The sequence below is a fragment of the Natrix helvetica genome, assembly GCF_964273705.1.
Source record: "Natrix helvetica genome assembly, chromosome: 4".
Classification (NCBI taxonomy): domain Eukaryota; kingdom Metazoa; phylum Chordata; class Lepidosauria; order Squamata; family Natricidae; genus Natrix; species Natrix helvetica.
The window spans coordinates 79,885,487-79,903,564 of record NC_138550.1 but is presented as its reverse complement, the minus strand read 5'-3'; the positions used below and the strand labels follow the sequence as shown (position 1 = coordinate 79,903,564).

Here is an 18,078-nt window from a genome sequence, read left to right as displayed (position 1 = left end):
CAGTTTACCAATCAGCCTTGTGAACAGTTATCTGAATACCAGGTTGAAAGAATGTTGCAGCACTGGGAATTTGTAAGTAATAAATATTACACTCAAAAAATCCTAAAGCAACCACGAGGGATGAGGTGCTAGGGGCCCAAAGGGAGGGACCATTAAAATATCAAGATAAAGAAATTACCATTCTTAAGCAAATTCAGAAAAAAAATTAGAGAAAGAAGGAGGAAGTATTTCCCCTTAGCAAAGAAACTATACAATAAAGGAGTTTGGTTTAGGTGGTTATTGCCAGAGGGAATGTTGATTTTCTGGGAGGGAAACAAAATTAGAATTAACACAGTGAAAGAAGCTGAAGCCTTCACTAAAAACATTTTTCTCTCCTAGAGGATGAAAATAAGGGAGGTGGTGAAAAATGCAGCAATGTACAAGATATGGGGAAGGGGGGGGGGCGTGGCTCCATCTGGGGACAGGGAGGAGGGAGCAATATCAAAAAGGCTCAGATCACAAAAATAAATGTATTTGAAATATTATTGTAATTGTTGATATACTAGAAAGTGACAAAGAATGAGATGATTGAACACATGATTGATATAATGTAAGAATTCTGTTTATGCTTATCTTTTAAATGTTGTTTTCAAAATTGAAAAAATTATGAGATTTGGAGGGACTTCCACCACTAGCACGGGAGCTGCCAAAAAGTTTTATGCACCTTTGTACCCTTTCCTCATAAATGTTTTTTAAAAAACCAATATTTTTTTTAAAAAAAATCCTAAAGCACACATCTCTGAAATCCAATTGTATACTCTTAATCAGAAATGTCACATTATTTGGGGAAAAAATCATGGACTGGTTTGGTCAATATTGAAAGCTTACCTTCCACTTTTAAAGTCTTAGAAAATCAGGTGAATTTGGGATATAGTTGAAATTATGATTTTTAAAATGTATTTATGTTTGCATGGTTTGTTTGTTTTGGTGTCTTCAAGTACATTTTTGACTTGATGATTGCTGGGACAAGTTCCTGCAAATTTTAAGAAGTGGTTTGCAATTGCCTGCTTCCTGGGGTGAGAGTATGTGACTGGCCCAACTTGGTTTTATGCTGAGGCCAGAACTAGAACTTTCAGTCTCTCATCTGGTACCTTAACCACTATACCAAACTGGCTCTTTATATGACTTTGTGTAACTTTTTGCTTTTGCATGTGGTAAATTGTTCATTTTTGGTGTATGTCTGTTGGAAAATCCATTTACAAAACTATTTAATTATTAAAAAGAAGGAAATACTATACTGATGGATATCTGAAAGTAATTTGCTAGATTTCAGAATAGTACTTTTCAGAAGTCTGATATGCAGAGAATGCAAGTGAAAATGTCTATAAATTGGTTGAGAGAGCTAAGTTTTCTAAAAGTTTGTGTGACACTTGATTTCTTATATTACTTCCCTCATCATATCTTAAATTGGTGGTTGATAATGATGGAAATGGCTATCGTAAAGGCCAGTCACAGCCAAAAGACACTGAATGGTCTAGTTGTTTTGACAATTATAAAGTAAGTTCCAATATCAAAATGCTTTAGAACATGAACATTTTCTTTGAGACTCAGAATACGTGAGAAAAACCATTCTGAGGGCTTTAAAACAAGGACACCATGTTTTGAATCTACCATTGTATGTGAACGTACAAGGCAAGTCTTTTCAGTTGAATTCCTGTCAGAAGCTGTTTGCCTGTCTCAATCTCTGCTCAGTTGCAAATAAATGTAAAAAAAAAGGTATGCTTGTAGCCCATTTACTATATGTTTAGATTTAACAGTTAACAGTTCTTACTTCTTTGCAATAGAACATTTAAAGGAAGCTTTGGAAAACTATCTGGCGGATTTGCGCAAGGTACGGCTTATCAGAGCAAATAAAAGAGAAGGGCTGGTTCGAGCAAGGCTTCTGGGAGCTTCAGTAGCAAGAGGAGATGTTCTTACATTTCTCGATTGCCATTGTGAATGCCATGAAGAGTGGCTTGAACCATTATTAGAAAGGTAAATAAATGTCATATTCCAAAATTAGAAGCATTTGATAATTTGTGTTTCTTTTTTTTACAGCTAAGGGAATGCCTTCTATTTTACAGTTTTCTTCATTATTTCTGAAATGTAGAATATATTGTTAGAGTGCAAGGATCTTGATGTTTATTTTCATTAGTCTTTCTTATAATAAATGATACTAGGTTTTAAATTACTTATATGGAAATAATAAATATATGGTGAAGAAAAATATGATGGGCAACAAAATAAAGACTCAAAATAGTAAATGAATCTGAATTATCATATAAATAAATGACATTGGAATATTATATTTCAGGTGTAATCAATACTGAAATCATTGTGACAGTGTAAATTAAAGAGGTATAGCTTGGTCTGCTCTGTTATAATGATTTTAGTGAGTAGCTATAGGATTATACATTTTTATGTGATGTGTATTTTCAAAATATATTACTGGTATTGAGGAAGAGAAGGAGGCTTGCATTATGTAACAGTGCATTATGTGACAGGGTGAGAGTAGTAGTCATGGGAGAAAGGATTTAGGAGAGAAGGACAATAAAAGCATTATGTGATATGTGATAATAATTACTAAAACAATTTATACTTAATAAAAGTACCGTAATTAAAATATACTTATAACATTTGCAGGGTTTCCCACATATTGTTACAGCATGATTGTAAAAACATGAAATAGAGATGCTTTTCAATGATCCAAAAGGAAAAAAGGAAAAGAGTTTGTGGATTTAATAATATGTGGTGATAAAAATTGAGATTTTCAAAAAGAAGGCAGGTAGAATATTTGAGTGAATTTCTAAATACTATAAAATCACACATATAGTTCATATTGTAAGCTCCTGATTTAATATCTCCCAATTTAGCAAACCTGAACAAAACAGACAACATTTGTATCCAAATATATTTAATAATTACAGAGATGTTATTACATTTAACGTTTTTCAGATAAAGCACATAATAGTATGCTAAGTTATATTTATGTCATTTGTGTCAGTTTGCATAATGTGTTTAATGGCATCATTATAAATGATGTAAGCTATTACAAATGACATAATTTTGGTTTAATGGTTATTTGAGCAATATTTAGTCTGTTAAATATTATTGTAATACGTAAATGTAATATTTTAAAGAAAATATATTAACTTATTCTTCACTTTTATTTAATTATTTAACTTACCTGTTCGAACCACAGTGAACAGCAGTACAGTAGAGGTTTATTTTATGACATTTATATTTGAAACCTTTTTGAAGTAACCAAAGATATAACACTTATTCTTAATACTGTGAATATTCCACAAGATGGCAGTATAGGGTAAGATATAGGTTGAAGGTGCAGTTCTTTATACTCCGCTACCAACAACAATAATTCATATATTACCAGTTATGGTTTCTAAAACTACAGCTTCCATATATTTGTATTAATTGTTAAATAAATAAATAAATAAATTGTTAAACTAATAATAATATCCATTTCCTACAACCAATAAATTATTGCATCACTGTGTATAGATAATCCTAGATTTAGAATCATAATTGAGCTTAAAAATTACATTTGTAAGCTGGGATGGTCATTGTGGGCCATCACATGACAACACCTGATTTTATGACTTTGGTAGTTGCTAAGCAAATGGTGCGATTATTAAGTAAACATCGTGGTTGTTAAGTGAACCCATTGTCCACAATGGGCATTTTTGCTGTAAATTGGAAGTAAATGCTGGTGTCTAACAAAAGCCATACTAACTCGCAATCATGGGATCACTGAATGCTGCAAATGCCAGTAAACATAGGCCATTTCAGGCACTCAGCAGCCAGCCTACATTTATGTTAGTTTGTAGAGTCCCATGGTCATGTTGTCCTGAAAACAGGCATTTACTTCCAGTTGTTGGCAAAACTGTCCTATAGTGATCCATTAGTTCACTTAACAACTGCAGAGGTCTTTTTATGACTGCACTTAACCGCTGGTTGTAACTTCAAGGACTACCTGCACCTTTATTGGGTCCGTTATAAGTTCAAACATGAAGCAATGAGTCATAATTGACAGCTTCCTGTGTGCTCAGGATCCAAATTACTGCTTAGGTACTTTCCCCAAAACTCTGCCCTCTAATATCCTATAACTGCCCATGAGAAATCACTACAGTGGTCTTGAAGCAATAGTTCTCTTAGACTGGTGGTGTTGAGCTCTTGCTTCTCTTGATAAGAAGCATGAAATCCTGGAAGACTGTGTTTCTAGGGCATCCAGATATTTGAAGTAACAACTTTTTGAAAACTTCATTTGTTCTTGCCATAACCATGTTCCTGAGATGTGATGTTTCAGAATGCTAAAAAGGCCTTGAATAGGATTCCTGTATTGTGCAACCCTAAGAGTATAAGATGAAGAGTAGATGTAATATCATAGCTGGATATTTTGTGGGCTACAGAGTCCTGCCAGGCCAATTTCATAGTGTCTATAATGCTACACGGTGATTTTTGCCATGCAAGTATCTGTTTGGCCCAAATGCCTGTTTTTGGTGTTGCTCCCTCAATGCAGACTTCACTTAAATGAATTGACTGCAAGATTGAGGAGGGATTAAGAATGGCAGGATTTATTGATTTATTGTTTTAATGGACTTCTTGTACAAAATGTGCTGGGATTAGAAATGAAGAGCTGGAAGAAGTTTGTACAATAGTGTTGACCTTGTATAAAATAAAATGATCAAGAAGCAAATGATTCCTTGATATATAACTTGACCTTGATGTTAGAAATAATTGTGTTTGCTGCTTTCAGTTCTCTAGGTAGAAATTAAGAGAAAATAAAAATATAACCAATATGTCCTTACATAGATTCTGCTCCAGATTTTTGTATTCTAGTTGCATCATTTTAATCCAGTATAACTGCTTGAATAATTTTAATCAAATACAAGTTCTCTTGGTCTTCTTTCTTCACCATCCCTGACTCCATCTTCTTTTTCCTCCTTTGTGTCCTTCATCTTTTATCTGTGGTTGTTTGGCATTTGGTCTGCAGCTTGCTGGGAGCATGGCCATTTCACTGACAGGCACCGTCAGAAGGAGTGGCCACTGAACTCTTGAAGTTGCTTGGACTGGAGAGTGAGTAACATGAGTCTCTTTGTGCTTGTGAATGCTAGGATTGATGAACGTTCTATTATTCTTCAGCTTGGCTTCGTTTTATCTATTCCAAACTTTTATCTCTTTCTTCTTTTCTTGAAGATGATTATCAATATCATAATGAATGTATAGTGACAAAAGCTGAATAATGCATTTCCTCCCACTTTTGTTTTTATTTGCTTCTGTAAGTTATTAATTAGTTCATTTACTACAAAGCAAATTGCCGTAATTCATAACATAAAGGTTTTATCTTCCAAATGAAACCTGTGGATGTTGGTTGACGATAAAAAATTTCATTTTTTTAAAATTTATCTTGATTATTCTGATGAAGAGAGGCAACAGTCAGTGAGAGATAATATTCCACATTATTTTTGCCTCTAAAATTTAAAATATTAATAAGTTGTTCTCTTGGCTACATTGGCTACTCTGTGTAAGATTCAAAAGGAGGAAAATAGGTACGATTGGTTGAATAAATCTAAAAAATTCCTTAGATCACCAGCAGTAGTATATTATGTTGTCTTCCTTTTACAGAACAAGTTTTGTTACAAATTTTCTGCTTGTTGCTTTCCTGCAGACATTTCATACATGATGGTTTGTGTCCTTTGTTTAAACCATTTAACAGTTAATTGTGCAAACTTATTGCTGGAATTTATTAGTTGCACATTCATAATTGTATTAAATTAGAATAGAACCAGTCTCTCAGATTATGTAGCAAGATGCCTTGGGTAAACTGTAAAGTAGAAGAGTTTAGAGAGGAGATAGTTGAAAGTTTTTGACCTCATGATATCAGCAAACAAATAAAAGGAGAGGTTCATTGAATCTTGACTAAAAGAAGATATGCACATGTATGCTTGTTTTCCTCTTGCAACAGCACTGAAACTCAGTATAATAGTATATGGAAGGTAATATTTAGTGATCCTTCACATTTATTAATATCATTGCATGTGAAGGTATAAAGGTAAACATTTTTCATCCCTTCCTTTAGTTTTTCCTGCAGACTCTGAGGCTCCATATGCTCAGCTGATTTAAAAACCATTGCACCTTATCTGAGCAACCCAATGGTGGGGTACCATAAACATGTAAGGATTCTTACACCATGGAGAGTGGTGGGTTTCCCCCCAACGTCTTTGATGACTTAGAAAATATACTTGGAAATATTGAGAAACATGTATTTATTTATTAATAAAATTTATAGAGCTGCTACCCACTCACAACGACTCTAGCCAGCTTACAATCAATAAAAACACTATAGAAAAAATAAAAATTAAGAAAATAAAAAAACCAATCACCCATCCTCCTGGTTGCAGCACACGATTAAACAAGTCATTGATGGGCTCCCTTGCACTCTGGGTTCTTCAGGCCCGATGGCAAAAGCAAGTATTTAGGGCCTTCCAAAATACTGTCAAAAGTGTATATGCAGAAAATGCATATGATACACAAAAATAAAATATACAAAGCATTAACCTTTCTAATGGTATGTTAGTCTTTCCCAACCTGGAGTTCTTCAAATCTGTTTGGAACTATGCTGGGTGGAAATTTTGGGAATGCAGTCCAAATGCACCTTTTAGACATAAACATCTTTATACTAGTTACTTTGAAGATAGAAATTGGTTAGGTACTTCTTTAATTATTTGGAAAATATTGTGAAATGTCTGTAAAAGTTTGGAAAACTGAAAACTACTCTAGAAAAAGGATATTTGTGTGGTCTTCTACAATCTATTCAACATGTTTAGTTTCTACCATCAGGATACAAACAACATTTCTTTGTAAACATGCATAGAATCAAAGAAGAACCATCAGCTGTCGTCTGTCCTGTGATTGATGTAATTGACTGGAACACCTTTGAATTCTTGGGAAATGCTGGAGAGCCACAGATTGGTGGGTTTGACTGGAGACTGGTTTTTACTTGGCACGTGGTACCAGAGCGGGAGCAGCAACACCGAAGATCCAAGACTGATGTTATCAGGTTAGATGGATTTTGAGTTCCATCTGAAATTATATTTTGATAAATCTGTTGGGATGAATAATGATCAAATACAATACTGTCATGCTGGATTATTATACTGGCAATTTTGTTTTAAAAATAAGATCTGTAATCTTCTGTCCTCCACTGCATTTTATTTTTTGCACAATTTGGTTTAGTTGCTGCAGTACTGCTATTAGTACCAGTAGTAATAGGCGCTTTGGGTGCAATCCCCAAACATCTGGAGTGTCACTTGAAGACCATTGGCATTGATAAAATTACAAAAGTCAATTGCAAAAGGCAGCTTTACATGGAACAGTTTACATCTTGCGACAATACTTTTCATACCATTAAACAACAGTATTTTCCTATCCCAAGTCCTTGGACAGAACTTGACAGGTGCCTAAAAGATCCAGTCTAAACATCTAGCTGACTGTGCGGCAACCAGAATAATATAGCTTTTTAACTATTACTTAAAACAGAAAAAATTCTGTAATTATTAATGAGCCAATTAATTTTCTTACTATATCTGGTTCTACAAGCTGGTTTCCTCTGCCTCGTTCTTTTTGAATTTCCTACATGTAAGTTTCAGAAATCCATCACGCAGTTTGTGTCCAAAATATCTGTCTGCCTCTCGCAGAGTTTATTTGGCTTTTATAAAGTTTTTACAAGCAAAGCACAGAGTAACAATACATTGCAATAACAGGTTCACTCCCCCAAATCTTCCCTAGAGAATCAAGAATACTATTCAGGCCAAGGTTAACTCATGTCTTTGCTCTGGTGAATTAATGAGCTAATAGATAACGGCTGTGCATCACCTTTCCTTTATTCCTGCATTTGGTTCTGCTAATTAGGTGAGCTTGTAGGTTCCAAGATAACCAGCCACTGAGGTCATGGTAGTTTCTACGCATGCCCTTACGTAAGCCTTACCTCTCATTCCCACACCTACAAAAATTATTTCCTTTACATTCTTATTCCTCTTCCCATTTGAAACAAATATAGAACCCATGCCAAACACTTTGTAGACCAGAACACTTTCTCATGAGAAACAAATTTACCAAGATTCTTTTCCCTGCCTCATCTTTATTGTATAGTTCTCTGCCTCATCTCGCTTTGGTGAGAGCATTTGTATTCTGGTCACATTGCTTTCCACTGGTCTCCTGATGCTAAGAGTGACTTAGCATCAGCAACTTTTCCCTCAGGACTTGATCTTTCAGTTTCTGTATTTTTTCTTTATGTCTGCTCTGTCCTGTTCCTGCTCTAAGTCCCTCAGCTCCTGTTCTGTTCTATTCAGTATTCTCAGCTGATGAAATGTTCAGTCTTTGGACTCAGGAGTATAATTCACCTCTGACACACCTATTGCGTTTATGGCAGGGTCTATCAAGATACCAATGCCCATAAGATCTTAGATTTTAGAGATACCATCCTATTGGCTAAAGATTTTCAGTCCTCTGATGTTATGTTTCCAAGTGATTGCAAAACTCTTTAGCTGGGATAGTTTAATCACAAGACTATATTTCTCATGACAATTGGTATTTGCATTCAACATTGTAAAGTGGGTTCTCAGCAAATCTGAAAAGAAACAATTCAAAATGTTCCAAGAGATTCTGCCTTAATGAATTTAGCAATGAATGAGAGTTGGAAATTCCTCTTTCAGTTTTTAAGATTCTTTATTTTCTCACAATACTAGCATGTAAGGTGCCTTACCTTACCTGTAGAGTCGTTGGTTCCTTGATCTGATGCAACGGTATATGCCTTGACAAAAAACAAGAAGGTGAATTTGTAACCCTAAGTAGAATGTTTATTAAAAATGGGGATATGAATGGAGAAATCTTAAGATATGTAATATATTATGTGATATAGAAAGGTAGTCAATAGCATGTAGTTTGTTGTGAAGAAAGGATGTTTGTCAAAATCACTGAGTAGAAAAATGTGCTTCTGTGCCACTTATTATGTGGAAATGAGAATTGACAAAACAGTATACAATATATAATCTACTCGTTAAATTAATAGCTATCTTTTTTGTCCTATGGCCTACTTTTGTCTTTATGTAAAAATGGTTAAACTACATGCAAGAAGGAAGTTATCTATCACAGTGGTAACCCAGGTCTGGGATTCCTTTCCTACAATATTTATCCTATCACCCCTCTTGCCTGTTTCTGGGATCCCTGGATAAGAGTTTTTTGCAGACAAGTGGCTGTTCTTGAGTGGGGAGTAAGCATTTTCTTCACCTGGTATCTAAATAGTATAGAACCATAAATGATTCTACTTTTCTCTATTGCTAGGGGAATAGGTATCCAGCAATTCTTTGTGTCTGCTAGTACAAACCAACACTTTAGTAATAAATAATTTTTATTTAGTTAAATGCAGCACAATAAAAATACTTATTATTGCAAGTAGACAGATAAAGAATGAGAGAGACAGAGGATGGAAGCAAACATAAAACTGAGATATAAAAATAAAGGAAGTGTACTGATGTGATTGTATTGTGCTTTCTCTGCCAATTTTGTCTTACTAGATACAATCCTATCAGGGCTTTGCAGAATTGGGTTTAAATATCAGGAAAAAATTACTTCTCAATTTTTTTTTTGTTTCCAAGGGACTGAAGTCACTGTGCAGAGCAAGCTGAATCCCAATTCCAATCCACAGTTTCGTACTTAATCAGCAGTAAAACTTTATTATTCAATTTCAGTTTATTCACCCCAGTATAGTTGGTATTTGAATGTATGCAGCATTCAATGACATTGAGTAAAAGCTCTACACTCCCTTCAGTCAATTGTCTTAAGTCTTATGAGACTTAGATCAATTATTGGGAAAAATAACTGCTTGACATGACTGGTTGGAATCCTTTCTTTTAAGCCAATTCCTGGAGGTAGCAGCTACATTTTCTCTTTTTGCATTCTTGCATAACAGTATTTTCCCTGAGGTTTAGAATTAAATTGAACAAAAATAGTTTTCAGAGGTAGTTAGAAAGTTTGCAAACGTATATTGGGACACTTATCTATGAACAGATCTACTAATGATTAAACAGCCTAACCTTTCAGTTTATATGGCAGGTTAGTTAACAAATGTTCTATCAGGTTTTTTTCAGACATTTCTGAAAACATAAAGGGGAAAGGTAGCCTTGCTTCAAACTGTCATTCATGGAATTTCATATGTATATAGAGATAGTAGGAAGTTGTGAATTTAACTAATAAAAGTTGTTAAAATGGATCAAATTATCCTAATCAAACATTGGTAACTGAAGATTAGAACTCATTGTAAAATAATTTGTAAAATCAGTTTTTAAAATGGCATTTCCTTGTTGGGGTGGTGAATAACAGTACACAATTTTTATGCCTGAACACTGCTCTGTTAATAATTGCTTACTGCTGATAAGCTCTAATTTAATTTTGCCATTCCTTAGTTTACCTTATTTGAATGTATAGGTTTTTTTTCCTGCAGCATCAGTACAGCTTATAGAAAATAATTTATTTTCTTTCATGCTTTAGAAATATAGTTTACTTATGAAATAGGTCAGTAACGTGAAAAGGAATTAAGCATATATTATAGACAGTAAAATGTAATTTTAAGTCTAAAACTAAGGTATCATTTTCTACGACTGCTATGTTTGGTTTAATAGTTCCAGTTAAATATAAGTAAAAGTGTTACTCAAAATGAGTGGCTTGTATGTATTAGTGTTCACTTCTTATAGATTAAACATCGGCTACAGTATTTGGCCCCAGCCTTTTTTTGTGGCACCTACAAGCTCCCAGAAGTTCCCAGTTTTATGGTTTCTTTGTTCAAATTTCATAAAATAAATAAAAATAGAATAAATAAAAATAGAATTCCATCCAGAACCTACCTGTCAGCCTCTCAGACAAGAAGCACAACAATGAATACTAATGCTATTTTTATTGTAGGGTTATATTATCAGAATCTTACAAACTTCTATATTTTCCTTTAATTTGCCAGAAAACTAAAATGTATTGTTTTGTAAAATGCTTCCTAGGCTCTCTTTTTGAGAGACTGAGATATCTTTTACAGTTGTTTAATATGCAACTCTTCTTCCTGTCTCCCAAGGTCACTCCCCGTACTATTACGCCATTATAAACCTAAGCAAAACAAAACCAAAAACTGAAGTTCGTCTTCCACTTGTAACCTTGCCCTTTCACTTCCATGTCATTTTCTGAACTTTGAGGTTCCCCAAAATAGAGAAAACAATCATGTAGCCCTTGACTGAGAGGTCTTTGACCCTATTTTTTTAAAAAAATGTCTATAATCAGAAATTATTTGTAAAACAATAAATGGATAATTCTGTAAGATATTTTACCTCTCACAATGTTATAGCTTAAAGATAAATGCACTTCTGTAATTAAGTAGGAATACGTAGAGATTTAACCTTAGAAGTGACAAAATTATCAGTTTTTGAGCTATATTTTACTGATTAGTCTTAGATGACTTTTCATTTCCTATCCAAAATCTCTCTTTATTACAGTGAAAAGAAAAGCAGTGTTAATTTTCAAGCACACTATAACTTTAAAGGAATAGAAGTGGGGTGTTTCTTAATCTAAAACTGTTGGCACATTTACAATCTTTGGAAGGCTGGATTTTTGCCAATCTTATTCAGAAGCAGATTAATAATTAAATAGATGTTTTCCTTGGATAGCTTAAGGAATGGGAAGACTTTATGGAACTAGAAATATTGTTTTGAGGTAATTCATTTCTGCTGAATATATTCTGCAGCTGAATTGTTCACATACTCCAACCTGGTGAGGAACATTAATAATTTTTGAAGAATAATGCTGTATAATCACATAATTGTAAATAAAATATTTAACAGTATAGGAAACAGCATTGGTAAAAATTAAACAGCAGCAAAGACGTATCTTTTAAATATTTTATTCAAATTTTGTCTCCGTTTTTTTTTATTCTATCAATGTCATAATTCAAATAAATTCTATCTACACAGTTTCAAACATTGTATTTCTCTTAAACGTTAGATGTGTGTATGTGTGGGTGTGTCCCTTGATTTATAGTACAGATCCACAGTGCAGATCCAAAAAAAGCAGTAAATGGATATGCTGGGATGTTGAGGGAACAAGATGGACACCAAGCTTGACAGGACAAGGCCAGAACCCGCATTCATGCCTTGATATGGCAGTAAGGCAGGAAAAGTGGCTTTACTTCTTCTTTATTCCATTGGTAGGCTGTCTGGTCTACGGATGTTCAGGATGATAAGCTCCCTTTTTGGAAGAATTAAGTTGTGTGATTTGTTGTTTGGCTACTGCAACCATTCGATGCGATATTTTGCCTAAAAAGTGGCTTCATGGGCAGGGTCTGATAAGATGCTATGTGACACCCTTCCTGTCTGTGGATATTGATGTAGGTAGGATACGTTCTAGCATTTCTTTTTATTAGATTTATATCTTGCCTTTGTTTTATGTACACTTCAAGGCAACATACACACTGTTCTTGCCTCCTATTTTCCCTGCAACATTAACCCTGTGAGATGGGGTAGTCTGAGAGAGACTGACTCAGTGCCCTTGCGCTTTGTACCTCTGCCCTTCCTGGCTCCTTTAGAAACAAGAGAGTAGGAGGGTGTCTGCTCCTCTCTGTGAATAAGGTGATGCCAGCAGACGTCAAAAAGCCTGTGGTATTTTTATTATTTATTAACTTATTTTTGTTCTTAAATTATGTAACTTATGCCATTTGATTAATAAGCCTAAGAAGATTGTAGGTTAAGTTCCCCACTAACTCATAATATGCCATTGAAGCATTCTAATTCCATCTAACTTCATAAAGCTTTTGTAAAATTTACTTTGTAGCTTTATAAAAAGTGTATACCATAAATTTCTATAAAATTAAGAAAAAAGAACATTATGTGCAGTCATGAAAACAAATGATTATTTTAGTGGTTGGTAATAAGAGTGAGTAATCCATATATATACAACATATATATTTACACAATACAGTCTATTGTTTTCAGTACCGTACTTTATCTCTTGTGGTATAAATTATGAGGTTTATAATAAATTACACAAATTATGCACTGATTATAATTTATAATAGGAATGATAATTGCTGAGTAGTTGCTGAATAGTTAATACATCAATTATAAATTTTAATGGGATGTCTGAGCTTGCTCATAATGATATATTTTATGAACAATTGTAATTTTTGTTAAAGTCAGAGTCAGCATAATAGTCAACTTCAGCCTATTTTCATATTTAGTTTTGACTGCAGTGCTGAACATTCATTTTCAAAAATAAATGTTGAAGAAAAAGGTAGAGGGCTTTACTTGTCATTTAAATTGAAAGCTTATTGTCTTCCAATGCTGCATTATTTATTAATTAAATTTATATGCTGCCCATATTCTGATAGGGCAACTTTGGGTTGCTTACATAACATAAAAAGATAAATACAAAAGCAATTTTAAAATTTAGAAGTACACACATTTAAAAATTTAAATTATGCAAGAAACCAGAACCAAGAAAACAACATAGGGATAAGGTCTTCTCATCCTGTCAACCACCTCCAGTGGTGAGCATTCTCCTTGTGACCCCAAGCCAACCGGCAAGAGCAAGTTTTAATACTCTCCCAGAAGGCCAAAAGAGTGAGATCAATTTTCACTTCTGGTGGTAAAAAGTTCCACAGAGTTGGGACCACTGAGAAAAATACTTCTTGACCCCACTGCCAAAATCCTTTAGCAGATGTGGTCTGTAGCAGACCTTCTTCTGGCATGAGTGGGGTGGGCTAATCTCGTTTTGGTGAGGCGTCTCTTCAAATACCCATGCCTTATTTTTAGTCAGCAGAAAAACTTTTAAATTCTCAAGGAAACATTGTTCTTTTACAGAAAATAGTTTAAGAAGACTTTTTCAGAGCAATAGGAATATAAATAAGTTATAAATGAATTCATATACTTCATGTAGTATGACTCTTCCTTCTTCCGTTTTCTATACATTTTCTCTTTTTAATGCATGTCTGTTTCTTTAACTTGTAATCTACATACAGTATATAAAAGCGAAATACCACTCACGCAGCGTCACAAGATCTCTAAAACCATAAAGCCTACAAACTTGAAATTTGGCACGTATGTTCCCCTTGGCTTCTAGGTGCTCGGTAACAAAGGATTTTTTGAAATGACCATCAGATCATTAGCATTTCTTATATTATTATTAACACACATTCTACTCCCCCTCCCCGCCTGAAAAAACACTCTGATGCTAAGGAGTTAGACTAGGCTAGGGAGAGAAGGGGATAAGATAGGAGAAGCCTCTGTGGGGCCAGCCTGAGGGAGAGAAGGGGAGAGGAGAGGCTTCTGTGAGGCAAGCCTGAGAGAGAGAAGGGGAGAGGCCGATTGTAACTACTCATTAATTTTCAAGCTGTAAGTGTTGATTTATCAAGCCCGATCACATAGTTTCGAAGCAGAACTCGGGTATTCAGCTAGTTTAAGATATGCATTTCTAGTTGCACTTTTGCCAAAGCCTGCCAAATCATTGCTATCATGTTACTGCTTATTAATTGCCCATGAAAATGCCATGTTTACTTTCTCCTAATTTGCTTGGAGGAATATTGGAATGTTAACATATTCACTTCTCCTGGTACTCACCAATAGTGAATGGTAGCTACAACATGCCTTCTCTTCCAGATCTAATGGCTGGATTACATCAGTCTGATGTAATTTTATACCTTGTAATCCTTACTCCAGGAATAATAAACCTTTTGATTGTTAGCCTTTTGATTGTTACTGAGCTACTGCACCCACAAAAATCTAGTCAGTACGTGAAGACTTCCTATGGCAGCCATGGTGAGCTGACACACTGCTTATTAGCAGAACAACGTTTGCTAGGAAATTGTGGCTGAATGTTAGATCTGGACTAATGAAACCTTTCCAGAAGGAGAGATTGTAAAGAGTATCCATGTGGCTTCTGGACAACTACTCCTTGTGAATAGATTCTGGATATTGTCATTTTATGGTCAGTTTATGAATGAAATGGCTGGAATTTGGGATTTCATGAAGCTCACACTTACAAAGCAGCTTTTTACAGACACTAAAGTTTACCTAAACCCTATTTCTGAAGCACTCTTGCATTATTATCTTTATTGCATATTAGAAAAACAATAATATTAAGATCTTTCAGACTGGCAAGGTTTTTCTCTATTCATCAGTGAGTTCCTCTTCCTCAGAGGATAATAATATGAATTTTATTTTAAAAGGTTTAAAAATATATAACCTTTTCGACTATAAAGCAAAAAGGTTCTTAGTATACGGATTTTAGAAAAGCTAACAACAGATTTAGGGGCCAAAGGGATTGGCCTTGAATTAATTAAGAAATTTTCTCATGGGAATATGGTGATACTTTGAAAATTGGATACTCGAAGGAGTCAAAGGATAAGGGTAAAGAAAATGGAGCTGAAATTTTTGTTACAAGTTTTTCATTTTTTCACTAAGCTTCATGACAATGTGGATGAACTTATTGACAAAATGGACAGAGTATGCAATGAAATTATAGAAGAACAAGCTACATTGGATGTTTGTGAAACCATTTTGAAGGACTTAAATGTAACCCAAATGAAACTGGTGGATGACTCATTTCCTAAAGGAGATACACAGATATTGAATCATAAAATTGTATACATTCTTTTTATTGAATGTGCAAAAAGTTCTGGTAAGGTTTTGAAAGACTTTATGAGAAGTGATAAGGATAAACTTTGCATGTTGGATTTAGAGAATATATTTTTAAAGATTTGAAAGACTTTTGCTTGAAACAGAGATGAACAGCAAGCTAGCTCCAGAACTTTTTTTTTTGAAGGAGTTACAGAATGTTTTTAAAAAACCTAAGGAAGAAATACAAGGTTGGCTTTTTCGACTGGAGCTAAATAAAGAAATTAATTATATTTTTTTGCCAACTAGGAATAATTGATGAAGCATTTTGATTCTGGGTTTTTTTAGTTAGTAAATGAGCTCAGGGAAAAAGAGAGATTATGTGTTGTTTAGAGATGGTGCTAAATTACTAAAATTGTTTTTACTTGTTAGCATAAAGAAGGAAGTTACTTTCTTCTTGTCTTTTCTTTTTTCTTTCTTTTTAAAAATCTGGTTGTATTTTATGTATTTTGTATTGACTTTTAATCTTTATAATCTCTCAGGATGCTGTTCACCAATATTTTGAAGGCCACAGTTTCTTGACTTTTGCTTTATTGACTTCAAATATTAAACAATTTAGATTCACTAACTGAAAAATAAATCAAAGCTTGGTAAAGAATTCTCTCATTGTGTTTCTTACTTACTTTAATTAATTAATTAATTTGCTGACCATCTTGCTGCAAAGGGATTTTACAATGATTTTTGACCAAAGTTTGTCTTGTCTGACTTCCTTCCTGTTTTCTGAGTAAAACTCAACTATAGCATTTGTTGTTTCATTCTGAGCTACAGAACAATTAAATTTTGTTAAATAGATGTATTCTTCATATTATACTGCTAAAGATGATATTTACACATGGATTCACATGTGATACTAACTTGGTAAGGAGATTTGGTTTGTCAATTAATTCTGCAGTTGTTTTCTTCTGTTAGATCTCCAACGATGGCTGGTGGACTCTTTGCTGTAAACAAGAATTATTTTAACTATCTTGGCTCATACGACACAGGAATGGAAGTCTGGGGAGGGGAAAACCTTGAATTTTCATTTCGGGTAAGTAATGATTTTGTTAGTCTTGCCAGTATCTTCCTAGAACCCATCCCCCTTCATATTGTCTCACTTTGTTCTTTTCTTTGAAAGAAATATTTTCAAAGAAAATAATCTGTGATATAGTCAGTATGTTAATAAAACAGTCCCTTATTATGATGAATTTCAAGTTTGATTCAAGTATTTATTCAGCCTCTGTTAGCTGGAATTAAGCAGCCATAACATCTTATTTTAGTAGTCCAAATATTTCATTGGTTATTTGCTGATCAGCCAAACTCTATGATAGATGCATATCATCCATCTTTAAAATTAATGGGATAGAAGTACTGTATAGCAGACTTCCTTTTACATAATGTAACATCCAGACACAAGAGTTTATAATTCATCATAAGTGAAGCCTATGTAGGTAGTATGAAAATTGATCAAACTTGACCTAGGTAAATAATTTAGGTTTATGGCAAAATATTTTCTAATTCCCAGACTTAAGGGTAGAGAACAGAAAAGATTCTCAGAATACCAGAGTTAGATGTTTTGAACTTGAGATTCTTTTCTGCTACAATTATGGGAAAAATGCAAAAAAAACAACAACCCAGCATTGCCAATCTTCCAGGCTTCTTGAAAACTTAAATTATGCAGGAAAGTCTTTTAAACTTTCATTTTCTACTTGCATCTACCTTAAGCCTCGATATCCACAAATTTAATCCTCAAATATTGAGACAAATGCTTATCTGGATGTTTTATTTTCTAGAATTTGCAACATGGAGTGCTTAAGAAATTGTATTTCATCTTGTTTCAAAGAAAAACTAATACGTATTGTAATTCTTCAGTCTGTTGCAAGTTTAATTGAATGCTTTTTGATAATAACTAATTGAATGCATCCAATGCAAACATTAGCTAATACATATTTAATATTGTAAAATACCTCACAACTTCTCTTATCTCCTTTATCTGAAGTGTCTTTCATGATAATCTATTGATGTATAGGTGCAATTCTGACCACAAAGTTAGTGTTTAGTTACTGTTCAAAATTACAATAGTACGAAAAGTAACATTACCACCAAGCTTTTAAGTTCCAAATGTCACAATTTCCCTATGGCTATGGAGTCTCCAGTCAGGTGCTTCATAATTGACATGCATTTATGATATGTACATTGTCCCCTTGGTCACTTCACTGCCGTTTCTTGAGCTTTTTTCAATAAAAATCAATGGAGAAGCCAACAGTAAAATCACCAATTATGCTCATGTGATTTCTTGCTTAACAACTCCAACAGAATTCATGTTCACTGCAGTCATGTGATTCTTCACTTAACAACTACA

At 33.9% G+C, this 18,078-nt stretch overlaps 1 protein-coding gene across 1 annotated transcript in view; it reads left to right on the top strand.

Moving 5' to 3' along the window:
• The window catches only part of GALNT12 (polypeptide N-acetylgalactosaminyltransferase 12), a 36,113-nt gene that overhangs the window by 7,658 nt on the left and 10,377 nt on the right, over positions 1–18,078 (top strand). The window contains exons 3-5 of the mRNA XM_081950107.1: positions 1,824–2,013; positions 6,911–7,096; positions 16,650–16,767. Of these exons, the coding sequence (XP_081806233.1) occupies positions 1,824–2,013; positions 6,911–7,096; positions 16,650–16,767 (494 nt within the window). The remainder of the gene's footprint in view (positions 1–1,823; positions 2,014–6,910; positions 7,097–16,649; positions 16,768–18,078) is intronic.